At 35.5% G+C, this 27,774-nt stretch overlaps 2 protein-coding genes across 3 annotated transcripts; one reads left to right on the forward strand and one right to left on the reverse strand.

Annotated features, from left to right (window-relative positions):
• Nucleotides 1-4,078: 4,078 nt before the first annotated feature.
• On the reverse strand, nucleotides 4,079-20,711 carry LOC113233303 (probable ATP-dependent RNA helicase CG8611). Its single transcript, XM_026468381.1, has 13 exons — nucleotides 20,673-20,711; nucleotides 20,065-20,600; nucleotides 17,403-17,571; nucleotides 16,189-16,346; nucleotides 15,613-15,892; nucleotides 15,189-15,444; nucleotides 14,548-15,098; nucleotides 14,172-14,345; nucleotides 9,192-9,280; nucleotides 8,956-9,057; nucleotides 8,732-8,883; nucleotides 4,836-5,055; nucleotides 4,079-4,234 (listed from the first exon to the last, which is right to left on the reverse strand). Exons 1-13 carry the CDS (start codon nucleotides 20,709-20,711, stop codon nucleotides 4,102-4,104), a joined length of 2,859 nt encoding a protein of 952 aa, XP_026324166.1. The 3' UTR covers nucleotides 4,079-4,101.
• LOC113232978 (dynein light chain 1, axonemal-like) lies at nucleotides 11,603-27,707 on the forward strand. Of its 2 annotated transcripts, none has more exons than XM_026467902.1 (5): nucleotides 11,603-11,899; nucleotides 23,462-23,652; nucleotides 24,808-24,919; nucleotides 25,634-25,780; nucleotides 26,971-27,707. In XM_026467902.1, the coding sequence occupies exons 2-5, from the start codon at nucleotides 23,486-23,488 to the stop codon at nucleotides 27,127-27,129; spliced, it is 585 nt and encodes a 194-aa protein (XP_026323687.1). In that variant the 5' UTR covers nucleotides 11,603-11,899; nucleotides 23,462-23,485; the 3' UTR covers nucleotides 27,130-27,707. The 2 variants fall into 2 exon arrangements, with proteins under 2 accessions (XP_026323687.1, XP_026323688.1); XM_026467903.1 differs by lacking the exon at nucleotides 11,603-11,899 and adding an exon at nucleotides 11,948-12,378.
• Nucleotides 27,708-27,774: the final 67 nt, after the last annotated feature.

The following is a 27,774-nucleotide window of genomic DNA, read 5'->3' on the forward strand; positions in this document are numbered from 1 at the left end:
GTTTCTAATCGTGTTATTCACCACCTGTTAATTATTCTGAATCCAGCTCTACAACTGGCAGAGAATCCTAACGACATTAAGTTCGCCATTTGTGCTGCTTTAAGTGCAATAAAATTGAAATAAAAAATAAATTAATATTTATTTAAGAAGTAGGCATATTTTATTGACTAATATAGAGATTTTTTTTCATTTGTTTATTTATTTAAACATGATTTAAGCACTTTTGTAATTTGTAATTTACTTATTGTACCACAAAGTAAATTACAAATTTTAAGAAACAATTGAAATATTAGTGTACAAAGGCGAGCTTATCCCATAATTTCTTCCCTGTAACCTTTGAAAAACTGAGAGGAAAGTTGGTTTTTGGGTTGGCAAAAAAAAATTAAAGTTTTTCAATAAAAAAAATAAATAAAAAAATGAAAGTTTTGCTTGAAACTTCTAAAAGTTCAAACTCTATAGTTTTAATTTGTGTGCATTAAATGAGTGTGTATGCACACCACGTGCGTTAAACTTTCGTAACTATCCTCACTATAGCTAGAATTACTAGTAACCAACAACAGCCTCTTAGAGTACATCAGCGAATGGGTAGACTTAACACATCTACCGAGTTCCTGTTTATCCATGACTCTAGGCCACCAAGCCCGGCGCTCATTGTACTACCGAATTGACTCGCCTCTTTGAAAAGAACTCTTCGCCGTGAAAGCAGCCACTATGCCGGCATAAATTTATTTAATCTGATACATTTCCTTGTACATCAATCATGGAGCTCACCGCTCACGTACTGAATCGGTCGGTGGCGAATTATAGGCGAAAATTAATGTTATCTGCCATTGTGAGGACGGTAGATTAAATTTAGATTAACTTCAGCCACACGTGCGGAAAAATGATAAATTAAAGAAACCGTGTTATAACTGACATGTACTTTCAGAGTGTACTACAATGTCTAAAAAAGCGATGTAAAGTATTTCATATCGCTTTTCAATTAAATATCATTGTTACCTATATTCTACCGAACACGTACCTACATATTTCTTACCCACGTAGTAGTCCCTTTAGTAACAGAAATCAAATGGCAGAAATTGTTGTTGTTTTATTGTGTAGCCGGCAGGTTTGCGAACCAGAAATCTAAGTGCTTCATTATCTCGCAACGTGTTGTTCCTTACAGGGTTTCGCTGTTCGTGTCTGGCCTTTTTGAAACTTTTACATACAGCCTATTCCCTGTTTACGTACATTACTTATTATATTATCCATTTTTTTTATAATATCGAGCAAGTCGTGTTCGTTTTTTGTATCCATGTGTTGTGGCATTGCAATAAATATCTATTCTATTATATTTTTATTGTAATGTAAAATGTTTTCATAGTATACCATATTACAAGTCGATCGGACACGCAGATTTTTTTTGTGTGTCAGGCAACCACACCAACTGGTCTCAAACTAGGGAATTCCCTGTACTATGAGTACCAGAGCAACGGAATTCAATATGGGGCATTTCCCTGAGCAACCAAATCAGAACCAATTTAGAAAAATTCATTTCCCAAATTGGTCCTACCGGGAATCGAACTCGGGACCTCCGCATACAGCGCCCACAATGTAAACCTTCAGGCCTTTCAGCTCTTCAGAAATAAAATCAATATTCATTTTAAGGACTAAGGACTCCACACTACCTACAATATGGACCACTTTGGGAAACCAGCAGGCGCTGAAGAGTCCTAAGGCGGTAGACGCCTCGAAAGCAAAGCGTTGATGCTGTCCAGGGGGTGCTACCAGAGGGAGCATTTGAAAAAAAAAACCTGAATTATCTATGTAAACTACAACTATATACATATAATTTTTTTCCTTGTGATTTTTTGTGTTAAGCAGCCAAGCAGTAATGTCAGCATTACTGTGTTCCGGTTTTAAACTGCAATTGCAACTGGGCGCCCGACTCTTCTTTTGCCCATCCTCGGCCACCAATCAGTCGACGTCTTGCTCCACCTGTCATCACATTGCCTTGCTACGTGTCCCGCCCAACCCCATTTGAGTTCCATGATCCGAGTTCCAGCATCTTGACCTTTCATCCGTCGTCGGATCTCAATGTTCGAAACTCGACCTACAAGGTTGATTCCATGGCCTTCTGTAAACACAGAGGGCCATGGAACGTACATACAAAAAAATACAGTCGAATTGAGAACCTCCTCCTGTTTTTCAAGTCGGTTAAAAATAAAATGTAACCCAGCAACCGGACAAATTTTTATGCCAATATATAACTTGATGTTTGGCAGAACAATTTTTCAGTAGAGCTGATGCTAATGAAAGGGCATTTACACGAGGTTTGGCGGTATGCAAATGCAGGCCTAATGACGCGCGAAGCCGCACCACACAACTATATTACGAATAATAGATACCTATAAATAGTTGGATATGTTACCAGTCATCACTTAAACTTTGCAGCCACAGTAAATACAAACAATGTGTAGTATAACTAACTTGTTGAGAAACCTATAAGATTATGGTAGTAGATGTGTTCAATTTAATTGTAAATAACATTTTTTTTATAGAATATAACAAAAATAGTTTTGAAAATTGACGAGTACTGGTGTCTAAAGTCGGCAAGTCGGCCGGCTATCGCGTTATAATTTTTTAGTAACATCATTAGAGCTCCTTGTGAAAGAGTTTGCCCAGAGAATTGCTGCCACCTTATCTATTTCTGCCGCCATGCAGTAATGTGAACATTACTGCGTTCCGATTTTGAAGGGTGTTGGAGAAATTACATGCACATGGGACTTGTCAACGTATGTATCTCAGATATAATTTGACTAGCCCCGTGTGCCTAAATTTCACCAAATTTTTTGGTTTCGTTTTAATTTTTAAAATTTAAATTACTGACTGACTTATTAAACCCATATGCGCAAGGCTGTGTGATATTATTAAAAAACAAGTTACATCTACTTCAATCTGTTGAAGTGCATGTGACTAAATGATTGTATAATATACCTTCAATATGTTTGTATGCCTAATGTCTAGCTGGATACAGTGATACTGTATTTATTTTGCTACAAGTCATTGACTTACAAATAAATGGACGACGGGTCTAATACAAAAACCACGAAAAAAATGTCCCAAGTCAACCTATTCGAAATTTAAATTGTAATGTCATCGCAGTATCGCGCTGTCAGTAGAACAAATGAAGACTAAAGCGCAGTGTCGCGCTCTGTATACGATTTTAGCGCCTTACAAGTGCGGACACTTTTTAGCGCGGACCCGACGTCCATATAATTGTAAGTCAATGCTACAAGTCAACTTTTACACAACCTATGTTTTCACAATTAAATGAATCATAACCATTCTTGAAAAGCAGCAAATAATTATGTGAATTTTTAGCACTACTCCAATATTTCAAATTTGATTCAATAAAATATTTACACTAAAATGATATGATAATTTTCAAGCGCTTAAAATTAAGAGCTTGATATTCATAAGGAAGATTCATAAGCAGTTTCAATATGAAAAATAGTGCACGAAAATTCTAAAGAAACTGATGACCTTATTCAGATGCGAATTCATTACAAAGTATGAAGAGCTTCGTTAAGCTCGTACAATTTATACGCGTCACGATTAAGTCATCCAAAACTGTCTCCGCAAGAAAAGCTCTTCAACCTTGAAAAGGCCGGAGATTACAGCATGAAAGCGGCCTACAATACTCTTTTAATTTGTCATTACGGAGCAATAAAAACATGGTAAATGAGAACGACAAAAAACTCGTTCAGAGTCTGACAAAAACCGCGGGCTGGGGCGAAATTCGCAAATCATCCCGCCATAATGACGGCCGCTTGAAAAAAATTTAAATATCAAAAGGCCGGACGGGGCACGGTAATGGTTTAAAATCATTTTTCATTCGAGGCACTCGTGAGTCAGAAACGAAAACGGTAGCCATCGGCCTCGCTTCCATTAATCCGAGACTCGCGATTAGAATTTTGGACTTGGTCCATCTTTTATTTGTCTTCATCAGAAAAGCCGTTTACGATTACCGGGCCCGAAGGAAACTACAACTTCAGATTTAAAAAAAATCTTATTTACAAATGAACGTTGCCTAAGTACATAATTTACAATCGTGTTTTGTTATTTAATCTTCTTTTTCTTCTTCTTTGCGTGTTCGACGGGCGGTAAACCGCTGTCAAACTCGCTGGCTGTGTGCATGGAGCTTTGTTTGTTCACTATTCTACCTGGTGCACCCATTTTCACTTTCGGGAACCTACGCAAAACATTGTAGGTAAAACCTATAGGACGATGATTTTTTTAATGACATATTACTAACCATTTAATTGAGGCTAAAGTGGTGTCACCCACGTTAATTTTTTTCCATAATATTACTTTAAATAATACTAAAGTACATACATAATTATTTTATATATTCAGATACTATTTTCAGTTTCGTAAAAAAATGTAACATACCTATATGTACATATATCAAAATTGCATAAGAATAAATAATTATATACATTAGTATCATTGAAAGTAATATTGTAGGAAATAAAGCGAATGTGGTTTACACCACTATTGCGCTCATAGCCTCAATTTAAACATTGGCTTCAATAAGAGTAGTGTTTTTAATAGCCCGTAAGTTCAAAAATAATAATCAAATATGAATCATATGTCTGTGAATTCTTCGAAGTTTTCTTACTTTATTTATATTTTTTCAGTAAATAAGTCACACTGTCATCTTTTCTCATCTCATGTAAAGAAAAGTGTACTACGATTATTGGAAAATTGCACAATTCTAATCTCGAATTGTCTGTGTCGAAGCCTTCTTAAAAGTTTCTTATTTTACAATTTATTCTTAAATAAATACTCACCCTGGCCTCTTCTTTTCCTCCTCCTCGTGTACAGTAAGTCTATTACTAGGTCGTTCCTGCTTCAGGCCGGGGTGGCCTTTAGCTCGTTTTACTAAAGCCGCCGGAGTGTCTCTAAGAGCGAAGGCCTTGGCCGCGTGGCCGAGGTGCAGTTGCTTTGCATCCAGGTACGACCGTACCTCGCGCGGGTAGCCCGAGTAGAAACGTACCCATGACGTGTATGCTATAGAACATACAAAAACTTAATGTGATTTGTTTATTTGAATTAGATATTTTTGGAACGCGTCAAACTCAACTAATCTTTATTCAAACTCAAATAATCTTCATTTGATATGTAAACAAATTGCACTTGAAATCACCATATTGATTAGGGTAGCCTGGTTTAAGACGACGCACTAAAGGTTTGAGGCCGTGTAGAACGAAAACAAAAAGTGTTAGAAAATCAGCTATTATTTTATTTTATAGTCTACTTATCAGACTGTTACATACTAACGTGAAAAGTAGTTATATTTAATAGTGTGGTTGTAATTGATAAAAAAGTGCAAAATGGGATTTGCGTGCTCTTACACTGTACCATGGGTAAGAGTACGCATGTGGGTCGGCAAGAGTACGCAACATCTTTTTTGATAGGACTTCGTTTATCGGTTGCACGAATCACCTCCATATTTTTCTGGTAATGTGATTCTTTTTCTCGGTATGTATCGGCCTTTGCTCATGGAGAACTGAGTAGAGTCTACTTGCGGCACGGACATACCTCAGTTAGAGTGGTGGTGGTGCTCCAGGCGCACTTGCAGCCGATGTTTCAGACACATTCGGAGCACATGCCTCAGGTCTGTCCTTTAAAAATACTAGACTCAGTTGATTTAGAACGAGCCATAACGACAGAAATTTTATTCAGAAGTACACTATTCTAAAAAAATGGTATGAGACTACGCGCGTACTCTTGCAACACGTCGAGTCGCGTACTCTTACACACTTCAGCCATTTCAGAATAAAACTCTACTAACCCCATATGTTGCAAGTGACCAGAATCATTTGCAGTTTGACCTCTAGACGAGGTTTTGGGCGATTTGATACAAAGTTAGTTTAAAAAAACATGCTTAATTTAGTCTCAGTAACAATTTGAAAATACCCAAAAAGTTTTATGCAAATACATAAAAATGTTCAGACGTAGGTAGTTTCTTGGTTTTCAATAATTTTTGATGTTTTTTCCACACAATAATCTCCACTTCCTAGCGCTACAAAATCACACTGAACTTAGTTGCGTATAGTAAATAACTTCTCGGCAATCTACATTGCGTACTCTTATCGGATGGGTCATCTCAGACCAGGCTACCCTAACACTCATGAACAGTAACACTGTTTTCCGTAAAATTAAATATTACAATATGTTAGTACGGGTTTCGCTATATGGATCTCAATTAGAACTCTTTTATAAAAAAAACCGACCTCAAAAGTTCGTGGAAATATTTGCCAAGTTTTTTTTTAATCGGCTACCGGAAAATGCACGATACCGGATCATCTCCTAGTTTACCACCCTTAGAGGTGGAACATTTCTTCAAATTTAAATGGGACCAATACTGAGGTATCCTCTGTCCAACAAAAAAGAAATCACCAAAATCGATTCACAAATTACGGATTAACGCGTAACATACATACAAAAAAATACAATCGAATTGTGAACCTCTTCCTTTTTTTAAATCGGTTAAAAAATCAACTACAGTACGATTTCCAAGCGCTTTCTGTGTAGTTGCCGCCTACTGCTTTTCTATAGAGAAGTATCAATAACGTACTGACAAAACTCTATAATTACATACATTGAACATTTTATATTGCCTCACCATAAGTACTACGGCAAGAAAAGTACTGACAGTTTTGTGTGCGGTTCATGGATTAAACTCCACTGCTCATTCGTAAGCCAGATTCCCCTAAGAAGAATGAGCAAGAAACTCTATAGGGTTGCTCTTTGTAAACATACAATTGTACACATTTAACATTTACAATATTTATTTAAAACGACAAAGATTGAGACTAACTTAATAGTGTAGTGTAATAAATTTAAAACTATATTTCTAGTAATAACATTAAATTATTTATGTTCCTCGACAATAAATGCACCTAGAAAGGCTTCCGGAAACTATCGCGATTTCCGGTCTGAAATTTGGAACCTATCTCATGGCCAATCTAGATTGCCATACTGATTTTGCCACGGGGAAATGGAATAAACTCGACAAACGATTTACGATTGTATAAAGCATCATTTTAAATAGACAAAAAAGAATTGCCTACGTAGATGTTCCTGACAAATACAACATAAGCAAGAACTAGCGACTCATAGGCAGGCATATTCCATCATCGACTACATCGTCAGTTGCCATCAGGTGAGATTCTGGTCAGATTCAAGCTAATAATTAGTAAAAAAAAAATATACACTTCCGAACACATGAGAAGGGGGGCTCAAAAGTAATCTCTTTTACCAATTTCGAATTTAAAAACAAAACTAACCACTATTATGACGCATTCATTGTTCATTCTTATTTCTAAATTAATGACACTCTTTTGTTTATTACGTTCCGATTTGCATGGACAAAATAGCGGAAGAATAATTATAGCTTTTAACAAAAAGCCGACCTCAAAAGTTTGTGGAATCACATCTATTTGCCAAGTTTTATTGAAATCGTAACGGCACGTCTGTGAAATCTAATAAACCAGATTCATCCACTAATTTGCCACCCTTAGAGGTGGAATAATGTGAGCCACCTTTCACTTTAATTCTTGAAGGGCTAGAATACAAAAATGTTATCATCGAAGAAAAAAAATTCCCAGTTTTACAAATTTTTAAAATACTGCCATCCGCTAAGTGAAAGGCAGTTAAGTCACAAGATAATTGTTTGAGGTATCATAAAAAACCATACCCGTTTTAGAATATTGAAATCGTTTGTTTAATGATGTCTCTGCAATGCATTGCTAGGGTAAGTTCCGATATGTCGAACACGTTAACCAATTTTAACTTTTTTTAAAAGAGAATTTTGTGCTCTATTTTTTGCTATTTAAAACGGTTATTTGACCATTTGCTTAGCCGCGTTTTAGTTAGTGGACGGCAGAATAGTTTTTGATCAGTCAAACCATTGTTTAATTCATTAATAACGATTTTCTGTCCGGGAATAAACATTATATTTTTTCTTTTCTTTTAAGTTGGCGTAAACTACATTCTTGGTCGTGGAACGTACAGTCGATCGCTGTGTCTGGCTTACTATAATAAAATTGCAAATAATGAAAGTAGTACACTTTATAAAATAATGCGGTAAAGTCGTAGTTAATAGCCAATGGTTGGAATAGGGTATTCCGACTAAGAAGGTACCTATAAATACAAGGTGTGACATAGAGTGGTTAAAACCACCAAGTATAAATTAATTACTTTTTCGAATTCCGGATTTCGGGAAATAGTTTTACCGCATTGTTCGCTCCGTGTTACCAATACAGGCGCCAGAGATCGTACTTGAGATGATTTTGGGGCAGGGTGTGGTTTGGAATCCATAAGTATAAAAATATCGACAATATCCGCATTAGTTAAAACAAGCTTTTGCAATGTTAAAAAAAATTTCGGAGAAAGATTAGTTAGGTTAGTCACTGCATTTTTTTGCATGCTGCTACTAGAATTCTTTAAAAACCAACTTCAGCTTTCCAGGTAAACAGTTTTATCCTACGATGCTGTAAAACTATTACCGGAAATCAGAAATTCGAAAAAGTAATTAATTAATATTTAGTGGTTTTAACGACACTATGTCACTCCTTGTATCTATATGTAGACATTTATCAACTCATTAGGAACACCCCGTCTTTGGTTAATAACTTTGATAAGTAATTTTTTACCCTGTTGAAAAATAATAGATACTGACCTCTACTAGCCCTCGCTAGCCACTCTCGGTTACTGTGTGCAACCTGTTCTAACCGTGTCTGTACTGCAATGGCAGCTCTGGCTGGATTCGCAGCCGCTGGCGCCACTGTTCGCAACGCTTCCAGAGCTTGCTTTTCGTTTGCTTGACGTAGTCTAGTAAATACAAGTACAATGACTCAAACTAGTTTGTGCACTACCAACATTGTATAAAAGTAACAATCTTACCTAATTCGCTTTTGTTCGAGATATCTCACGAACTCTGCTTCGCTCGGTAGCAAGAACATCATCGCTGCGCCTACTTGCGTGGCGCGCCCTGTACGACCTACCCTAAAGTCAAATTTTACACGAGTATTGTAGTTTAAGAGGTTATAACAAAGTTTATTATATTAAGGTTAAAAGGTAAAGAATCCAATTCCTTAAAAGTTACTGGACTAAAAGTAATTGTTAATAGACGCACCAACCTGTGGACATAATCAGTGGCAGATGCAGGAGCACAGTACTGCAGAACCATGTCGACACGTGGTATATCCAACCCTCTTGCTGCCACGTCCTAAACGTAAAATAATATTAAGATAATTTGAAATAGCGCACATGAAACCCGATACTGTTGTAATTCAAAAATGATGGAATTGAGAAAAAACGTTTTTTTGGAAACTGAACGAATCTTATTGTCAATAATGTCATTATTTTTATTTTTATATAATAATTAGTTATCTACTTATAAACGAGAATATAAATTTATTGGTTACATTCAGTAATTCAGTTTCAAATCGCGTTTTCACAATGTCATCACCTACAGTATAGACATAGCTAGCTACAAGGGGCGACATAGATTTGTTAAAACCACCAAACATTAATTAATTACTACTTCGAATTCCGGATTTTCGCCTTTTCTGGATGCAGCAAAACCATTGTTTTACTGCATAGTAGGACAAACTACTGACCTAGGAAATCGAAATTCAATTAAAAAGTAATTCTAATGATCCCATGTTGGCAGCTTTGTTGCTGTTCCGTCAATGTGACCGTCAATATGCGGGGCGCAGTGCCGTATCTAAAGCTAGGGATGGGCGGAGAGTGACCATTCTTATTACTTTTTTATTCTCTGCTTTGGATGACCTTCTATCAACTGCATTTTTTAGATGGCACCATTAGAATTACTTTAAAATCCAACTTCGACTTCCTAGGTCAGTAGTTTTGTCTTACGATGCAGTAAAACCATTTCCGGAAATCCGGAATTCGAAAAAGTAATTAATTAATATTTTGTGGTTTTAACAACTCTAATCTATACATGTATCTATAGACGTTATTACTTTTGAATTACGACAGTATTTGGTTTCCTATGACCGCACAAGAAACCCAATACTGTGCGATATGTTGTTTATGAATCAGACTGTCCCTTGTGACGTTGTTTTTAAGCTTCTTCTAACTTATCGGAAAGAACTTAAAAACAACGTTACCTTATAAACGAACCTTATATTTTATTTTTGACTCAAAATATACAAAAAAAATTCCAAAAGATTTTAACCCACAGAAAGCAAATTATATAGTGTGTACAACTCTTCTAAGGCCAAATCATATTCTCATATTTAAAAAATAGTATATGCGTTTAATAAATTCTAGATCCTAAATCCTGTCACAAATTACAAAAATCAATTGCGCAATAATAGAATTACAATAACACAAGTGAGCATAATTTAATTCATACATCAACATTCTCCACGGAAGCTTTATTAAGTGCACATTAGTGGTAATGAGTTAGCCGACCGCCCGCTGCTACATATACCATCTCGTGAACAACATACAAAAGGATGTTAAATTTTAATGTTATGAATTTGTTACAGATTTAGTACAATTGCTTTGGACGCACTGTGCGTATTTTAATAATGATAAGTTTTTTTTTATATGGTACCAAGTGACGGGACGAGCAAATCGTGTTCGCAAAGTTCTGAGGGGTAATGCCACAGTACCCATCGGCCTTAGATATAAGTTGACAAGTCCCATGTGCCTGCAATTTCACCTTACCTACCTTACTTCAAAACTGGAACGCAATAATGTTCACTTTACTGCTTGGCGGCAGAAATAGGTAAGGTGGAAGTAATTCCCTGGACGAATTCTTTCACAAGGAACTCTACTGCTACTACATGATTTGCCTTATGTAACTGTTTGTCTCATTATTCAGAAAGACGGGTAAACTCGTGAACAGATCCTGCTCGCAAATGATAACAACTTGTAATAATCGTTACGTAAACTTAGAAGTGTAACTAAATATTATACAGGGAAGTGCTGGCTTATTTACCAAGTATATAAAAGATTTAACGTAGGTAAAGTAAATATGTAATTGTTAGTCATCAATTTGGACTTAACTTTGTTTTCTGTTTTTTTTTATTTCTGTCCAATGGCCTAACTCCGTGCTAAATTTTAAAGTCAACTTGAATTGGTATAGAGTTTTGATAACCATCTTTTCGATGAGTATTTTAAGCATCGATAATACTATAAGAATTAATTGACCCATTTTAAATAAAATTGGGAAATCTGGACAATTGGGACCTTTACTAGACAAATCAGATTACAAGAATGTATTATTAAATAGATTTTAAGTTATTAAGGGTCGAGAATGGTTCGATATGGTCGTGTAATGTATCTTGGTCTGTGTATCCCGCGATCAATGCGTCGCCCTTTTTTCTTAACATTGACCACTCCTATGTATACGAAAAGTAGCCCCAGCAAGTCATCATCACGGCTCACACAGAAGCTCGAATACCGATACACGAATGAAAGAAATAGTTCCGTATTCAATACCAATTATGACGATCTAAATCATTCTCTATATCAAAGGCGTAGCGCGTAGATGTAATAAATACAGATAATGGTGGCTAATCGAGGCGTATTGTGGCGGCGGGAGCAGTAGAACCAGTGATATTGTAAGTTTATAGATACGGTACTTTTAAATTGCGTTCAATGACATTATTACTGATGCAATATTAGACGTTTGTCACTGAATATTCAGTCACAGTTACTTATCGTGCCTGGCCCACTTGTTTTTATGAAATATTGTGTTCGTCATTCTAGGAAACGACAAAAGCTCTAGTAGAGTACTCTAAAGACCTGGCAATAAGGTTTAGGGGCCTTAGCCTCTCCCGAAGGACGAAAATTTTTCTACTCTAGTAGGGTATGTATTATTCTCTCAACCGCGTCAGTAATTGATTTGTCCCAGTGGGCGGAATCGTTACTTTGTAAGTGGAAATTAGTGTGCTACGTTTGATGAGAACCATAAAAATATAATGGTTGTGTGACCTGTGCTGTTCTAATCGTGTTTTTGAAAATGTTTTATCTTCGTTCTGCCCAAACAAGAAGCACATAAAAATAAAGAATAAAACAGTAGATGCGATTGTCTGTAAGCCGGCCTCTGGCCTTATCATCATAACTCAGTTTATAAATGCGAAACTCAATATTGGTTTTTCGGCTTGAAATATTAATTAAATCAAAATTCAAGAGCTGAATGCAGTCAATTGCCGTCCAGTGGCGCAGCAATTAACCGTGCGTGTATAAAGTAAGCGGTAGGAATCCCGCCATTGTTGGTGGATTACAGACGATGATGCAGCCAGCGGTATGTGATGACGTCTGTAGACATCACTTTACAATGCTACTGTAAGTATTAAATATCTGTGTGATAGTTGCCGTTAAGTTTACCGATGAAGAGAAAAGCTTTATGTGAAACGTTGATGGAATAATCAAACAATATAAAATTCTGTTATTGGAAATACGATACTAAATAAATTATTATTATTCATATATATTTGGAATTTGGTAGGTATCGATTTTGACCAACAAATCCGGAGTAAGAGTTTTAACTGAACACAAAAACATCGAACTGTTATAAAGTAATTTCGTAATTACGAAGCACGAACGAAAACTAATAATAACATAAAATAAAATATTTCGCAAATCGCATGAAGCGCAAATTGGAACACATATTTAGTAAAAAAAGTACTTAAAATAATAATTTTGGTAACTACGTCTCAGAATACTGAACTTGGAGCGAAACAGAGCACAATTGTCGTATAAAATGCGCATGTAGTTGTGCTTTTTTCGTTACGAGGGCAGAATCACCCGTGACCATGGAGTCTGTAAAGAACCCGAAAAGTTGGTTTGTCTGAAATAACAAATACATATAATATATGTAAGTCCGAAAAATTTTCATTTACGTAAATGAAAATTTTTTAGCAGTGAAGCTCCTTGTAATAGAGTTCGTCCAAGGAAGTACTGCCACCTCACCTATTTCTGCCGCCAAGCATTAATTTGAGCATTACTGCGTTCCGGTTTTGAAGGGTAAGGGTGTTGGTGACGTTATAGGCACATGAATCTTGTTAACTTACGTGTCAGGGTGACAGGCGCAGTGGCAGTGTCCCTCAGATCTTTGCTATCAAAAGTGGCACTGCAACTGTTACGGACAGGCGTGTAGCTTACCACCAAGCACACGATTTGTTCGTCCCGTCACTTGATATTAAAAAAAAAAGTTTTAACCGCGGAAGAAAAAAACAGTGGAAGTGCCTTAATAAGCCTCGATTACTATTAGAACCGCTATCGCCTAAACGCACACAAACAAATGATAAACACTATGAAATCTTGATAATGCTTGGTCGTAATTTCAAATTTAAGATTTAACAAATTGTGGGCTGTTCATATATTTAAATGTACGAAGTTGGCATATCATTGAAAGTTCAATACCTGTCATTGCAAGTTACGACGTTTTGATTATATCATGAAATTTCATTAAATGTGCTGCCATCTAGTGGCAATGGCTGAAAGACGACGAATGATTTACGACTATTAACGTTTTCCAAAAATAAAAAAAGTCGACCACATCGAAGCGATATAAGGTTTACTTTCGTTTCTTATAACAAAAAACCTATTCGATAAACAGAAAATGAAAAATGTATGTATTAAAATCAAATAAAACTTAAAGATGATAATGAATCACCACCATGGATAATAATATTAGAGGTGCAAATAGAATTTTTGCACTTCCAAATCCACGATTTTAGAGGTTTTGCGCGGGATATTTGACACGATCAAAACGTACAAAGCAAAAGTGGCGGACTGAACGCAAGTATGCGGAATTCCGCATACTGTTGGCACACGTACCACGTCCACTAAGCATTTCTACTATACTTATTGTTCTATGGTTTTAATAGAGATTTCATTTCAAATCTTCAAGTTATGATCACTATTGACACCGCCAACACTAGACTAGACAGAACTTAGTACAATAGATATATTAAGAGCGCTGATTGCCTAAGAAAACACGCAGTTTAGATCATCCGAAAATAGAGTTCCATTCTAATGAAATGAAAAAGAAAAAAGTTAATGAGCATAAGATCGCATAGAATGTGTACAAATAATGGATTCTAAAATAGTTTATAAATGGAGAGTGCACTTACAGTACAGATGAGCACACCGTTCTTAGCCTTCCGAAACTGCCGAAACACCTCCATCCGCTGTTCATGGGGCATGGATCCGTGCAGACTGTAAGCCTCAAAAGCGACGGGCACTAGGCCGCCCTCAGTTGGACCTTCGTAGTCTATTTCAAACTCAGAGTCTTCCGAAGATTCGTTCTAAAATTCAAACTTATGTTGTTTTCAAACAATAAATTCTACTTAATAAAAAATTAAACGAAAAAGTCGTCGTAATGTGATGCACTCACATTACGATTAAATGACCTACATTAAATTAGCTAACAGTAAATAATAACGGAATTACAAAGAAAAGAGAAAATAATCATCATTTCAAATTCATAAATCGATAATATGTTAATACCTCTTCACTGTCGATACCATCTGTTTTTCTCCTCTTAGCTTTTGATATCCTTTCTTTCCTCTTATCTTTCTTCTTCACTTTTACGTCCTTTTTTGTTAGTACTGTTTCTATCAAGTCCGAATGGTATTCCACCATTTCTAGAGTCGCCATGAATATTATCATCTTGCCACCTTTTTTATTCAACACACAATGTTCGACGATCAAAGAACAAAGTGTAACTAATCTCAGTTTCATTGGCACTATAAGGAATGTCTGATTTACTGTTGCTGGCAAAACTAATTCATCTTCAACTATAGCTGTTTTGAGAGCATCTGCAAACGTATTAGCCACATATGATGGTTCTGTTTCGTCATCACTTTCCATGGCAGCGGGTTTCTTGACTTCTAGTTCTTTTTGTACTTTGAAGTATTCGTAATCAGAGTCACTGTCGCTTTCTTCTCTAGTGCTTTTGACATCATCTACTTTTGAACTAGTTGCCACAACGTTGTCATCATCATCGTCGTCGTTTTTAAATAAGTCTGAGTGTTTTATTCCACTAAACGCTGTTAATCCTACAAAAGAGGATGAAATGCGTTTCTTTAATTGTGTTTTAAAATTCACAAATAATTTATATTCATTACGTCCATACACATTTCACTTACCTTTCTTGACTTCTACCCGTCTGTCTTCTTGAAAATCAGAACTGTTACTTTCATCATCAACTTCCTCAGTATTTATTTTAGCTTTGGATTTATTTTTATTTTTTCCCTTTTCCTCATTCACTGGTTCTTCCTTTCCGACTTTTTCGAATTCCTTTTGAACTTGAGGTTTTAACGAATCAGCTACAACTGCTCTGCCTTCTGACGTATCTATGAATACAGGATCCACCATAGTGATCCCGGCTAAATTTTCAACTGCCTAAGAAATACATAAAATAACAATTTATTCACATGAAATTCTGCAATTTGCAAGATTATCCTGAACATTTTTTTGTATGATCCCCAAAAACACAATGCTAGATCATCAATTCTAATTCTATCTAATTCAATCTACATTATTTAAAAAAAAAGCATAAATAACACTTACTTTAGTCAATGTTGCAGACAGCAAAATAGTTTGACGTCTTTTGGAAAGCATTACTTCTGTTATTGCATGTTTCACATGCGTTATTTCCTCAGTCACTTTTTGGTCAGATTCCTCAACCTCGTCATCACTAGCTATTTTCTTTTTTACATTCTGTTTCATAAGAGCTATCGGATCATAAGTTGCTGCTTTTTTGTGATCTTCAATAGCTTTGACAATAGCTGCTACATCTTTTTCGTAGCCCATGTCTAGTAGACGATCAGCTTCATCCAGTACTAAACATCTATAAAAGAAATCCTCACTATGATGGTGTCTATTATTTTAACTTTGGCTTAATAAATGGATCAGTAGAATATTGGAAATTTTAAATATTGTATTTCAATTTAAATATTCAATGATATGTTAAACAAATCTATTAGCTAATTACCTCGTGACATGTTAATAATGATTACTTAATAATTTAACTATTAATTTTAAGGTTTAGAGTCAGTGAAATTGCTTTTACGGCAATGGGGATAGAATAGTAACAAACAGGATTTGAATTGAATAATAATACATACATACTAAAATAAAACTTACCCAGTCTTAGCAAAGTTCAAAGATTTAGTGTGTCTCAAATGGTCATTAATTCTGCCTGGCGTACCAACTAAAACGCTAAGACCTTTTCTCAATCTTGCTTTCTCTGCTTTTCTCTTCTGACCTCCACTTAATAGACCAGGCACAACCCACGTGAATGGCTAAAATGCAACTCAAAACTTACTGAGCATAAAAAAAATTTAATCAAAGAGTATAATAGTTCCTAGAAACATATACAATAAGTCTAATTCGGGTTATAAAAATTTTATTCAAATTAATTGAAAAGAACAAATGGTCAAACGGGTTGAAAAATCTCTGTTTATGTGATTGCATATGAGAAACAGACTACATTTTAAAATTGCAACCTAATACAAACAACTCACAATAACTTACATTTTACATTAAATTACATTAAATACTGAGTATATTTTTGATGTTGGTGTTTGTGACTGTAATTGCGCTTATGTTATTTGTTTTATTAATTTACTGCAGAGGGAGGATGAGAAAATTGATTGCATGACCAGAGCAGCAATTATGCACAACATAACCTTGACTGGGCTCACGGCGTAGCGAAAAGCTCGATTTTTATTAACATTGGTTTCCACATAGTAACATCTAAATCTATTATATATATAAATATAAAGCTACAAGTTTAGACTCACTTAGAAAAATAGAACGCATACTTCCCGATATGGTGGAAAAGATATTTATACCGTTGTACGCGGATAGGCTCCAAGGCAAAATATCAAATATGAGAAGACCTGAATGTGAAAAATTTAAACGAGTGATCAACGGCCTGCAAAAACTATAATACATGGGGGGGAGATGGGGGAATTTTTGTGCATTTTTATGAGATACATCCTGGTAAATTTCCGCGGGAAGTAAAAAATACAAATTTCAAAGTCTATCACGGAAACTATTAGAGATAGGTAGGAGATGCTCGAAGGAATGTCATATGGGTTAAAAAAATTCAAGATGGCGATTTCAAAATGGCGGCCGAAGCAGAATACCCTGATCAGGACCAACTTAAAAATGTTTTTTTCATAATTGGCTCAAATAAGAATCTGGAACCTCCTCATCAAGCACCCTTTGTACTAATCACTGTGCCACCGAAGAGCAAAAGCACACGCCGTAATCTGAAAGCGACCACGCGCCGCAGGCCAAGCCCGACCCCGCCGGGCTCGTTAACTATATAATTACATTTAAATTATTTATACCTTAACTAGTTTTACAAAGAGCTCATATGTCTGAACGGCCAGTTCTCTAGTAGGCACTACTACAACAGCTCGGATCCCATCATGCCTACTGATCTTAGGCCTTATTGCTTGCAGACCTTCTATGACGGGTAAAGCATAGGCTAGTGTTTTTCCTGAGCCTGTTTGAGACCTGTTAATGAAAGAACATTGCAATATTGAGAACTTCAGCTTCAAATGAAAATCTCTTTTTTTCACTATTTTCCACTTTTACATATTTGATTACAACATGATGCCTTTTTAATGTACTAACATTATAATTGTTAAATGCATATCGTCTCATAGCAAACAACACCACTCAAATAATTTCGAATCGCAATTCTAAAGGAGAGCGAAAAAAACTATATCATCATACATAATCATTTCTGTTGTGTACAAGATTTTTGAAGCTGTTGTGTAATATGTGGTCTATTTATTGATAACAATATTGCATGTGTGTTGGTTATATTATATTTATTGATATTATAGTTTTATTTTCACTTGTGTATTTTCAAAAGTAGATACCTCCTATTTTCAACTTCAGCAGTGTTGTTTGCTAAGTGACAATATGTATTTCATATTTATTAAGAACTTCTTATTATTGTCTTGATGGCATACATTGTAATGCAATGTAATCAGTGTCCGACAGAGAACACAGGCGGAGACTGAAAAACAGCACTTTGCTGAGGCTTCGTCCTTTTCATCAACATTATATATTATGGATGGATTAGTTTAGTTCATAGTTAATTATTGTACTTGTTATTCTCTATTTATATATGTGTGTTTGATGAATAAAGTCTTATTTAATTTAATTTAATTTAATAGTAATCTTGATGAAAGGATTTGCCAATCAGCATGAGCTACTTGCTGATTGTTGCCCAGGGTGCGTCAGACCTACAGAAAAGAGATGGTATATTGTGCTGGGAGGTTTCTTTCCTGCACCCTTAAGACTTTGTTTAAATCATATCTTTAAATTTTTATTGAATTGATGATTGATGAATTCAATTTTTTTATTGTGAAATGACTCGACTGGTTGGTTATAATTATTAATACAACGATCGAACACTTGGAAAAAATTCCTTCGATTTGGCTGGATTCAAACCGATGTCTTCTAGCAAACCGTGCCAGACACTATGTCAACTAAGCCACAGAACGAACCAGCAGACCTTACAAATGTTTCTATGTGCTTGTTGTCATATCTCTGTATTTAGTTTTTCAACAACTTTTTAGACTTAGCGCCACCTATGAGAAATCTTTGAAAGTATTTTGTCACCCAGTTAGATACCTTTACAGCTACCAGCCAGCTGTTAGATACCTTTACACAATACTACAATGCTATATCTAAAGTAGTTGATTGGTTTGCTGTTAATAACCTACTTCTTAATGAGAAAAAAACAAATTGTGTGAAAGTTACATTACCCAATGTTAGAGAGACGGTTACAAACATTGTAGTTAGAAACGAAAAATTGAATCTTGTGGATACAGTTGTATTTCTAGGTATAACGTTAGATGCTAAATTGCAATGGGGTCCCCATATAAGTAAGTTATCAAAACGGCTCGGCTCTGCAGTGTACGCGATTAAAAAAATAAGGAAACTTTCAGACGTCGAAACCGCTAGATTGGTTTACTTCAGCTACTTTCACAGTCTAATGACATACGGCATTTTGCTTTGGGGTAATGCCGCCGATATCAATAGAATCTTTGTCCTGCAGAAACGTGCAGTTAGGGCAATTTACAATCTGGGCCCCAAAGTATCTTTGAGAGATAAGTTTAAGGAAATTAACATTCTTACACTAGCCTCACAGTACATTTATGAAAATGTAATTTATGTTAAAAGGAATAGTAATTTATTTATGAATAATAGTGACAGACATAACATGATAGTCGTCTTCACAAAGTCAAAAAATCATTTAAGGGGCAATGTATACGCTTCTATAACAAGATTCCGGTTGATATGCAAAATTTGCCTTTCACAAGGTTTAAAACTATAGTGAAACAAAAACTTTATACTAAAGGTTATTATACAACTTCTGCGTACTTGGATGACAAAAATCTATGGTAGTAAGCCGTTTAGCTCATGGAGGTAGTCTCGATCTCTGATGTTTCAAATATAAAAAAAATATTGTAAATGTTATTTACAAAGAGCAAACCCTAGAGTTTCTTGCTCATTCTTCTCAGGGAAATCTGCCTTACGAATGAGCGGTAGAGTTTAACTATTGTGACGATTTCAAGTGTAATAATGCTTACCTATGAAATAAAGATTATTTTTAATTTTGAAGATTATTTTGAATTTTGAATTTTGAATTTACGGCTAAAATGTTGAAAAAAACAAATACAACGATACACAGCATCTGGCACGGTTTTCTAGAAGATGTTAATTCGAATCCAGCTGGATCAAAGGAATTTTTTTTAATTGTGCGATCTTCGTATTAATAATCATATTGGAGTATTTTTTTTTATTTACTAGATTCAATTACATTTGTAACATCAATTGCATGTCAAATTTACATAGATAAGGGTGTTTTGACAAGATGCACATCTAATGACAGATGTTGCATTGAGCGGGACAGAAATAAGATACAGTAAATTATAATATAAAATATATATAATATAAAATATATGGCCATAATACAGTAGATTAACTCACCTGATCAGCACATCACGGCCTTGTAAAATAACAGGTATAGCATTTTGCTGAACAGTCATAAGATCCTTTATATTCAAGGTCTGTTGTAAACTAGCTACACAATGTGGATGAATATCTAAATCAGCAAATGTTGTGCCAGAAAACACTTTTTCTACAATTGGTTTTACTGCTCTCTGGCCCATGCGAGGAACATCAGGGTTGTTCTTGAATAACGATGAAATCCAGCCACTGCTTCGTGGTTTTTGCTTTATTTTTATATCGTCAGAAAGGTCCTGATAATTTTTACCTTGAAACTTGCCCTTATTCTCACTTAAATCACGCAAATTTGAAGCCAAATCACCCTTCTTTGTTTGCGGTGAAGCAACTTGTTTTGACACTTTTTTCGGAGGATCTCCGTCGTTGTTTCCAAGGGTTATTCCCTTCTGAGATAAACATTGAGGTCTCTTCCTGGCTATCGTCGTACCAGTAAATTTAGGTTTCGTTAAAAACTTGTATTCTGGGGCATCTTTCTTCGGCGCTTCCAACTTTTTGTTACTCTACAAAAAACATTGCATGAAAATTAATGACGTACACATATAACAAATTTTATAAAAGAAAATACTGCGTACCTTCTTGGAAACTGAAATATTTAATTGTAACTCCTCCATTTCGTTAAAATAACACGTATATCATTACACATTTGAGGTTAGACGCACACTTGTTATGACAATTTTTTTTTTTTTTTTTCAATTCTTTCCGTGAAGGACAAGGCAAAGGTTTAAAACCATACAGCCAATCTTTGTGATATTTTTTCTTTCTACTGTATCTCGCATATTTTCCCACATCGCACACATTTCCCTGACCCCAAAGAAAGTAACTAAAGCACTTAATTGTGTATAGAAATCGTAAGCAACGACGATACCACAAACATCCAGACCTAAGACATTATAAAAAAGTTAATAACTTATATACTGACCCTCCCGGGGAACAAACCCGGAACCTGAGAGATGGCGACACCATGAAACCCAGTGTGCAAGCCACTTGAGTCAAGTGACCTGGCCACGGAGATCGTCTAATAAATATTTAGTGTTATTTGAAAGAGCGTCATAAAAATAACAAAATGCAATTCATATATATCTGTATACCTTTTATATTTATAAAATTTATGTATATTTTGTTACGTTAGAGCAGATAAGTAGGAATTACTAAAACTTTAGCTATTAATGTGTATTGGTTTATTATCTAAATGTAGAGCTTTAAGGTCACGCGTTGAGGATACGAATTTGAGAGCACACACGTGTCGGCACGTGGCCACGAGTAATATCTTTCCAACGCTATGGACTGGAATAAATATTTGTATGCACTTCAAAAAATCATGTTTATAAGTAGTAAGCCCTCTGTCAACTGATTATGAATAGGGCTATTAGACGCAAGAGCAACATTGATCGTGAGATTATTGTTGGTAAAAGTGGTCACATTAGGGATTATATTCTTACTGTAGTATAATTCTAATAAAGGACTAATTAATACCGTAATAATAATTACAACGCGAATAATCACTCCAATTAAATAAAGTTTCCATAGTCTTGCCACGGTAGGTACCTTGTTGTAGGTACCTATTTGGCGCAATGGCATTTGTTGCAACTTGCGCAATACCATCTCTTTTCAGGAGAACCTATTTTTAACCGATTTCAAAAAAAGGAGGAGGTTATCAATTTAATTTTTTTGTATGTATGTTAAAAATAAATAAAAAAAACACTATTTTTTTTTTTTTTTTTTGGCACAATGTACAGACATCAGATACAGAAAATGAGGAAAACAAAAACACTTAAAAATTAATACAACAGGCATATCTGTGCCCAATTATTACTGTGCTCAACATTCATTTTAAAACATTTAAATAGAGATGATAATAATAATAATAATAATAATAATAATAACACACACACTCAACATCACCCCGCATTAGGGAAACCCTGAGTCGCGGATGCCATGGACACATACATACACAACCACAAATTACACCCAAACTCACGAGAGACATATATGTAAGCCATACAAATATTTGTCTCGGCCCGAGAATCGAACCTGGGACCTCTGCGTGGCAGTCCGGCTTGGTAACTGTTCGGCCACGGAGGCAGTTAATTAGTGAAAAATATACAGGCTATATATATATTTGAAAGTGAGACATATTCATGCATGTCATAGTAAATCATGTTACAACTTAACATAGACTAAAATAAAATTAGGATATGGGATAGAACAAAAAATAAATTTGTTTTGGAGTGTACATAGGAATAAACCGTTTCCCTTTACGCTTGATTTCGAGTGCATTGGGAATACTACCAAGCGAGCACCGAGTGAGACAGCAACAATAACAATGATTTCACATCTCTCTCTCACCTACTCATTTATGTTATGATGAAAAACCTGTTATCGAAATGATTACGTTTTAGTTTATGTTAATTATTTTTTACTTATGAACTATCATCGAAATGTTTTACGTACTAAAAAAGATAATTAAGTTATCATTTAATAAGAATTAAGAATTTTGGCGTAGTTAAAAATGTGAAATCAAATTATTTACAATGATTGATTTTTTAGTTATTTACAGTTTATTTACACTTACGTGGTAAGTGGCAAGTGTTCAAAATGTCCACCGTTTTCCACAATGTATAGTCTAGGACGTCGTAGTAAATTTTGTTTTAAATTTATCAACACATACACATTTTGTCTCACAGTATAAAATGCTGACATAATACTCCCATGCCACAACTTCGACACTGTTCACCTCCTCCGCGTAAACTCCAATTTGGGAACATTTCAATAGCTCGCCTCACACTATCACCACCTATTGCGTAAAGTCGCACCATCTCAGTCAATTCGACGGTAGGATAAATATCCATTTTGCAGGCGAGTGGCGCGTTCGCCACTGGCGCAGTGTTCGGGCGAGCGGAAGTACAAATAATTTACGTGTCTTCGCTAGGCCAAGGTCGCGCGTGCACTGTCTCTGCAAACAGTGCCGACCTGTGTTTTGTTTTTCGCCGCCGTGACGCCGCGCCTCTCGCCGCTGCGTCTATTGGAGCAATAATATGTAATCAATAATATATATGGTGTGCATAGATTTCGATAAGTAATGTTGTTCACAAGTAGTAGTTGATAAAAAAAAATTTTTTTTTTGTAAAGTTTAAGTGATGAACTTAAACTTTATTTTTTTTGAGTTCAGAATCAGGAATATAACGCACTCTATAAGTATGTCTCACTTTCAAATATACAGCCTGTATATGTATAAAAATATCCAACACATAATCTAACCCAATTCCACCGTTAGATACGAACACGCATAAATCCATGCAATTTACAGTGTCTATCGTACCTACAAGTTGTAAATACCTTACAATATACTTTCTCTTCGAAGTTCGACCCCTTCCAACGAAACGTGATGCTACTAAATCAAGCCCTAAAACCGTTGACGTGTAAAGAAGCCATCACCAGATGGGAAAAGGAAAAGGGCGAAGTCGCATCTGAGGCTACAGTCATAGAGATGCAGTTTCAGTGGCCTCCGATAGAAAAGATGGACGGAGCTCTCTCTACGCTTGTCAACTGCGAGTAAGTCTTTGAAATTTTGCTGCTATTTGAGTGTGTTTTTTCTTGGTTTCCATTATTTTTTATCAATTTTTTACATTAGAGTTATAATTATTATGTATGATAAACATAATTGAACATATAGACAAAACTTAACTATATAAATACTTTACTAACTACACACAAAAGTAATAGTGAAGATCAGCGATATCAGTGTAGTGAAGATAGTGAAATTCATACTAAAGGTTTAAACTGCCACCCTATTGTTTTGCTGTGTAACGTGTGTTTCTGGATTTTCTCAAATGTAATTATTTATTGTTATTCAATAAACAATAATTAAAGATCGTGACTCTGTCTAAATGACCTTTAACAAACTGAAAACTACGTACTTGGAAATTGTCTAAAAATTCTTTATTTTCGAGAATAAATCTCTAAATATACTTCGGGCGTTAATAAATTTAATCCTTAGACTATGGCATACGTGTTGACTTACTAAGAGTCGTATTCTAGAATTCTACTCAATGCTCAAGTCAGGATTGCACTGGAAACAAAAGCACTGGAAATACGACCCTAATGGAAGGGACTTGAGTATGATTTCAAGTGTAACTTGCATAAAATGAATTAATAAATAAATATGTAACGACAACAGGAAACATAATTTCTCTGTTTTATAGTCATTAAAAATGTGTTTTTAAATTTTTTTTTTTGCTAATCCGAATTGGTTGCTATGTTTTGCAATATACGTTATTAATTATTATAAACAAACACTAAGATAATCGATGATAATCAATCAATCAATCTATACTTTAGTGCATTTTCTACAATGTTTTACAGGGTAGGTGGTAGGTTTAATATTTAACAGATCATTGTAGACCCTGAATAGGGCACAGCAAACTGGAGAGGAGGACATGCTTATAATAATAAATTAATCTTTTAAATCATTGAATAACATTTGAATAAATTCTGAAACAGCATAATAACATTTTTCTATTAGCAGTCTCTTAACTTTGTTTTATAAATATTATGTCGCTTTTCTCATCTACTAACGCACTTGGTAATTTATTGTAAACTTTGATCGACATTAGTAGTTGGACTAGAAGAGTTCATTTTAAGTCGGGTGTTTGGTGTTATCAATGTGATAACTCTTACTTTTGTAAGGCCGACGTATTTTCGTTGCAGAAAACTAAGTCTCTCCTCAAACATTATTGACAAAATCGCAGGCATTGCTGGCATGAGGAATCTGAAAATTCTTTCGCTTGGTCGCAACAATATTAAGACATTGTCTGGAATCGTAAGCGTTCATTTTAATAACAGCGAAGTAGAATAGTAAATCATCGTCATCAACATCATTTCCTCCTTGTGAAAGAGTTCGCCCAGGGAAGTACTGCCATCTTACCGATTTCTGCCGGCAAGCGGTAATGTGAGCGTTACGGCGTTCCGGTTTTGCAGGGTAAAAGGGGATGAAATTACAAGCACTCAGGACTTGTCACATTATGTCGGAGAGTGACGGGCGCAGTGGCAGTGCCCCTCAGATCTTTGCTGTTTAAAGCTCTGAGTAGCACTGCAACTGTTATAGACAGGCGTGTCGCTTAGCACAAGGCGCACGACTTGACTATCGGTCATGAACTTCTCGCATCCAAAGGAGTCTGGCAACTTTTACCAGGTCATCGGTAATATATTTGAAAATTTAATTACTCTATCTTTATACAACTTTAGGAACCGAATCAAGAATCAAACCGCAGTAATAACGTTGCGGCAAGTCAAATATACTATATATTAGAACATCAGAGATAAGTTACCTAACCTAAATGATAGAAATATTACCTATGTATTGATTCTCTAGTTACTAGTAACTCTTTTAACTGACTTCTAATCAATACACAAAACTAAATATTGTCGTAACTTAAAATTTTAGAATTGAGAAAACACGAACTGAAAGTTAACTGGTTTCCCAAACAATGGTAATGTGGTGAAATTAATATAAACGTAACTTATTTTTTTACAGGAAACGGTTGCGGAAACTCTTGAAGAACTGTGGATCAGTTACAATGGCATCGACAAACTGAAAGTGATGACTGCCATGAAAAATTTGAAAGTTTTTTACATAGCAAATAACAATATCAGAGAATGGGCAGAAGTAAATAGATTACAGGTACCAATTACATATATATATTTCAACAACAAACTTTTTTTCGTACAAATCGTGTCTCACGCTTCATTACTGTCATCGATGAAAGTGAAGTTAATTACCTATTGTTTCTATATTTCACAATAATTCGATTTCAGTATTTGTGCAATGTAATTAACACAATCTTATCGTAGATAGCACGGATATCGTCAACCCGTTTATATGCCCCACTGCAGGGCACATGTGGGTTGGCGACTTCACACGTTTATAGAGTGTTGTGAACCTTCTTCGACGTGCAGGTTTCCTCATGATATTTTCCTTCATCGAAAAACTCATGGTAAATTTTGAAATTAAATTTCGCACATCACTTCCGAAAAACTTTTTTTTCCTTTTTTTTATAATATCAAGTGACGGGACGAACAAGTCGTGCGCCTGATGGTAAGCTACATGCCTGTCCATAACAGTTGCAGTGCCACTCAGAGCTTCAAATCGCAAAGACCGCACAGCGCCCGTCACCCGGAGACATAAATTGACAAGTCCCATGAGCCTGTAATTTCACCAGCACCCTTACCCTTCAAAACAGGAACGCAGTAATGCTAACATTACTGCTTGGTGGCAGAAATAGGTAAGGTGGAAGTACTTCTAAGAAAAAACTAAGGTGTGTGGCCGGATTTGAACCTACTGCTGCTGCTTGAGAGGCAGTAGGTCAAACCATTATGCTACCATGGATTCTTATAGTAGGTAGCTTAGAATTGAAATTAAATCTTGAGATTAAGAGCAATCTGGTCCATATTCTATTCCATGATATAAATACAAAACCAAGGGAATAAATCACGCACAATGTCGGACCAATAAACTGGATTGGTAGCAAGCAAATTTTAGTAGCAGAAGTGCTCCTTGTGAAGAGTTTATCCAGGGTAGTACTGCCACCTTATCTATTTCTACCGCCAAGCGGTAATATGAGCATTACAGCGTTCCGGTTTTGAAGGATAAGGGTGCTGGTGAAATTACAGGCACATGGGATTTATCAACTTAAGCTTAAGGTGATGGGCGCAGTGGCAGTGCCCCTCAGATCTTTGCAATTTAAGCTCTGAATGGGACTGCAACTGTTATGGACAAGCGTATCGTTTAACACCAAGCGTACGACTTGTTCATTCCGTCAGTTGGTATTATTATAAAAAAAGCAAACACTGTTATCGAAGTGCTGCTTACAGGATTGTCCCAACTTGCGAGACCTCGTGTTGTTCGGGAATCCTGTGATGGATACGCAAGCTGACGCAGAAACCTGGCGCAATCAGGTGCAGAATCGCCTGAAGCAAGTCAGCAAGATCGATGGTGTGCCCATCGTGAGAGTAGAGGATTTTGAAGGGTAATAATTACCCACCCGGCTAATTCATAAGGCGTACAGTAATGTTATTTTGTAATTTATGTCATAGCGTCTCTGGCATACATGTTGTTGGTCTAGTAGTAGGCGAAAAGCGCTAAACGCCGAATACATTTAAATGTACTTAATAGAATTACATGCTTCAGGGCCAAGCACGTATGCCTTGAGTTCTTTTTATTAAAAACGTACTTTTCTAGATACTCTACGTTCATATACTATAGAATACAGTATAGCGTTCAATGTGAATACGCTATTTCATTATTATATACACTGTACGTTTACGTGACCGTATACATAATATTGTCTGTGTCTGAATCATTTCGTATTATTATATATATTTTGAAATACACGGAGCCTTGGTAGGTTAATTTTGCCTATTATTTTACCACACGTTTTTGTTTAAAAACATGGAAAATGACGAATGAATGACATTTTAACTCAAACTGATGAAATATAATATATAAAAACATAGCGTTATGAGGGTGTCATTTTCAATTGATATTAAGACGCAGTGAGCATAAATTATAAAGTATAATGTTATTGTTACGAAGAGTCGGTATTTTACTACACATTATACATATTTTTTTTATTATTTTTTATTTTTTTTTGTATTTTTTTTGTAGAGGCATTTAGT

Source organism: Hyposmocoma kahamanoa, unplaced genomic scaffold, assembly GCF_003589595.1.
Source record: "Hyposmocoma kahamanoa isolate Upper Pololo Valley unplaced genomic scaffold, ASM358959v1 78, whole genome shotgun sequence".
Classification (NCBI taxonomy): domain Eukaryota; kingdom Metazoa; phylum Arthropoda; class Insecta; order Lepidoptera; family Cosmopterigidae; genus Hyposmocoma; species Hyposmocoma kahamanoa.

What these genes read in the sequence shown, in the direction of transcription:
- LOC113232978 (XM_026467902.1), top strand. Translation starts at nt 23,486, where the DNA reads ATGCTACTAAATCAAGCCCTAAAACCGTTGACGTGTAAAGAAGCCATC. An exon ending in TTAAGACATTGTCTGGAATC is followed by an intron (nt 24,920 to 25,633) that starts GTAAGCGTTCAT and finishes ATTTTTTTACAG; the next exon opens with GAAACGGTTGCGGAAACTCT. An exon ending in CAGAAGTAAATAGATTACAG is followed by an intron (nt 25,781 to 26,970) that starts GTACCAATTACA and finishes TGCTGCTTACAG; the next exon opens with GATTGTCCCAACTTGCGAGA.
- LOC113233303 (XM_026468381.1), bottom strand. Translation starts at nt 20,711, where the DNA reads ATGGAGGAGTTACAATTAAATATTTCAGTTTCCAAGAAG. An exon ending in ATATTTCAGTTTCCAAGAAG is followed by an intron (nt 20,601 to 20,672) that starts GTACGCAGTATT and finishes TGTTTTTTGTAG; the next exon opens with AGTAACAAAAAGTTGGAAGC. An exon ending in TGTCTGCAACATTGACTAAA is followed by an intron (nt 15,445 to 15,612) that starts GTAAGTGTTATT and finishes TGTATTTCTTAG; the next exon opens with GCAGTTGAAAATTTAGCCGG.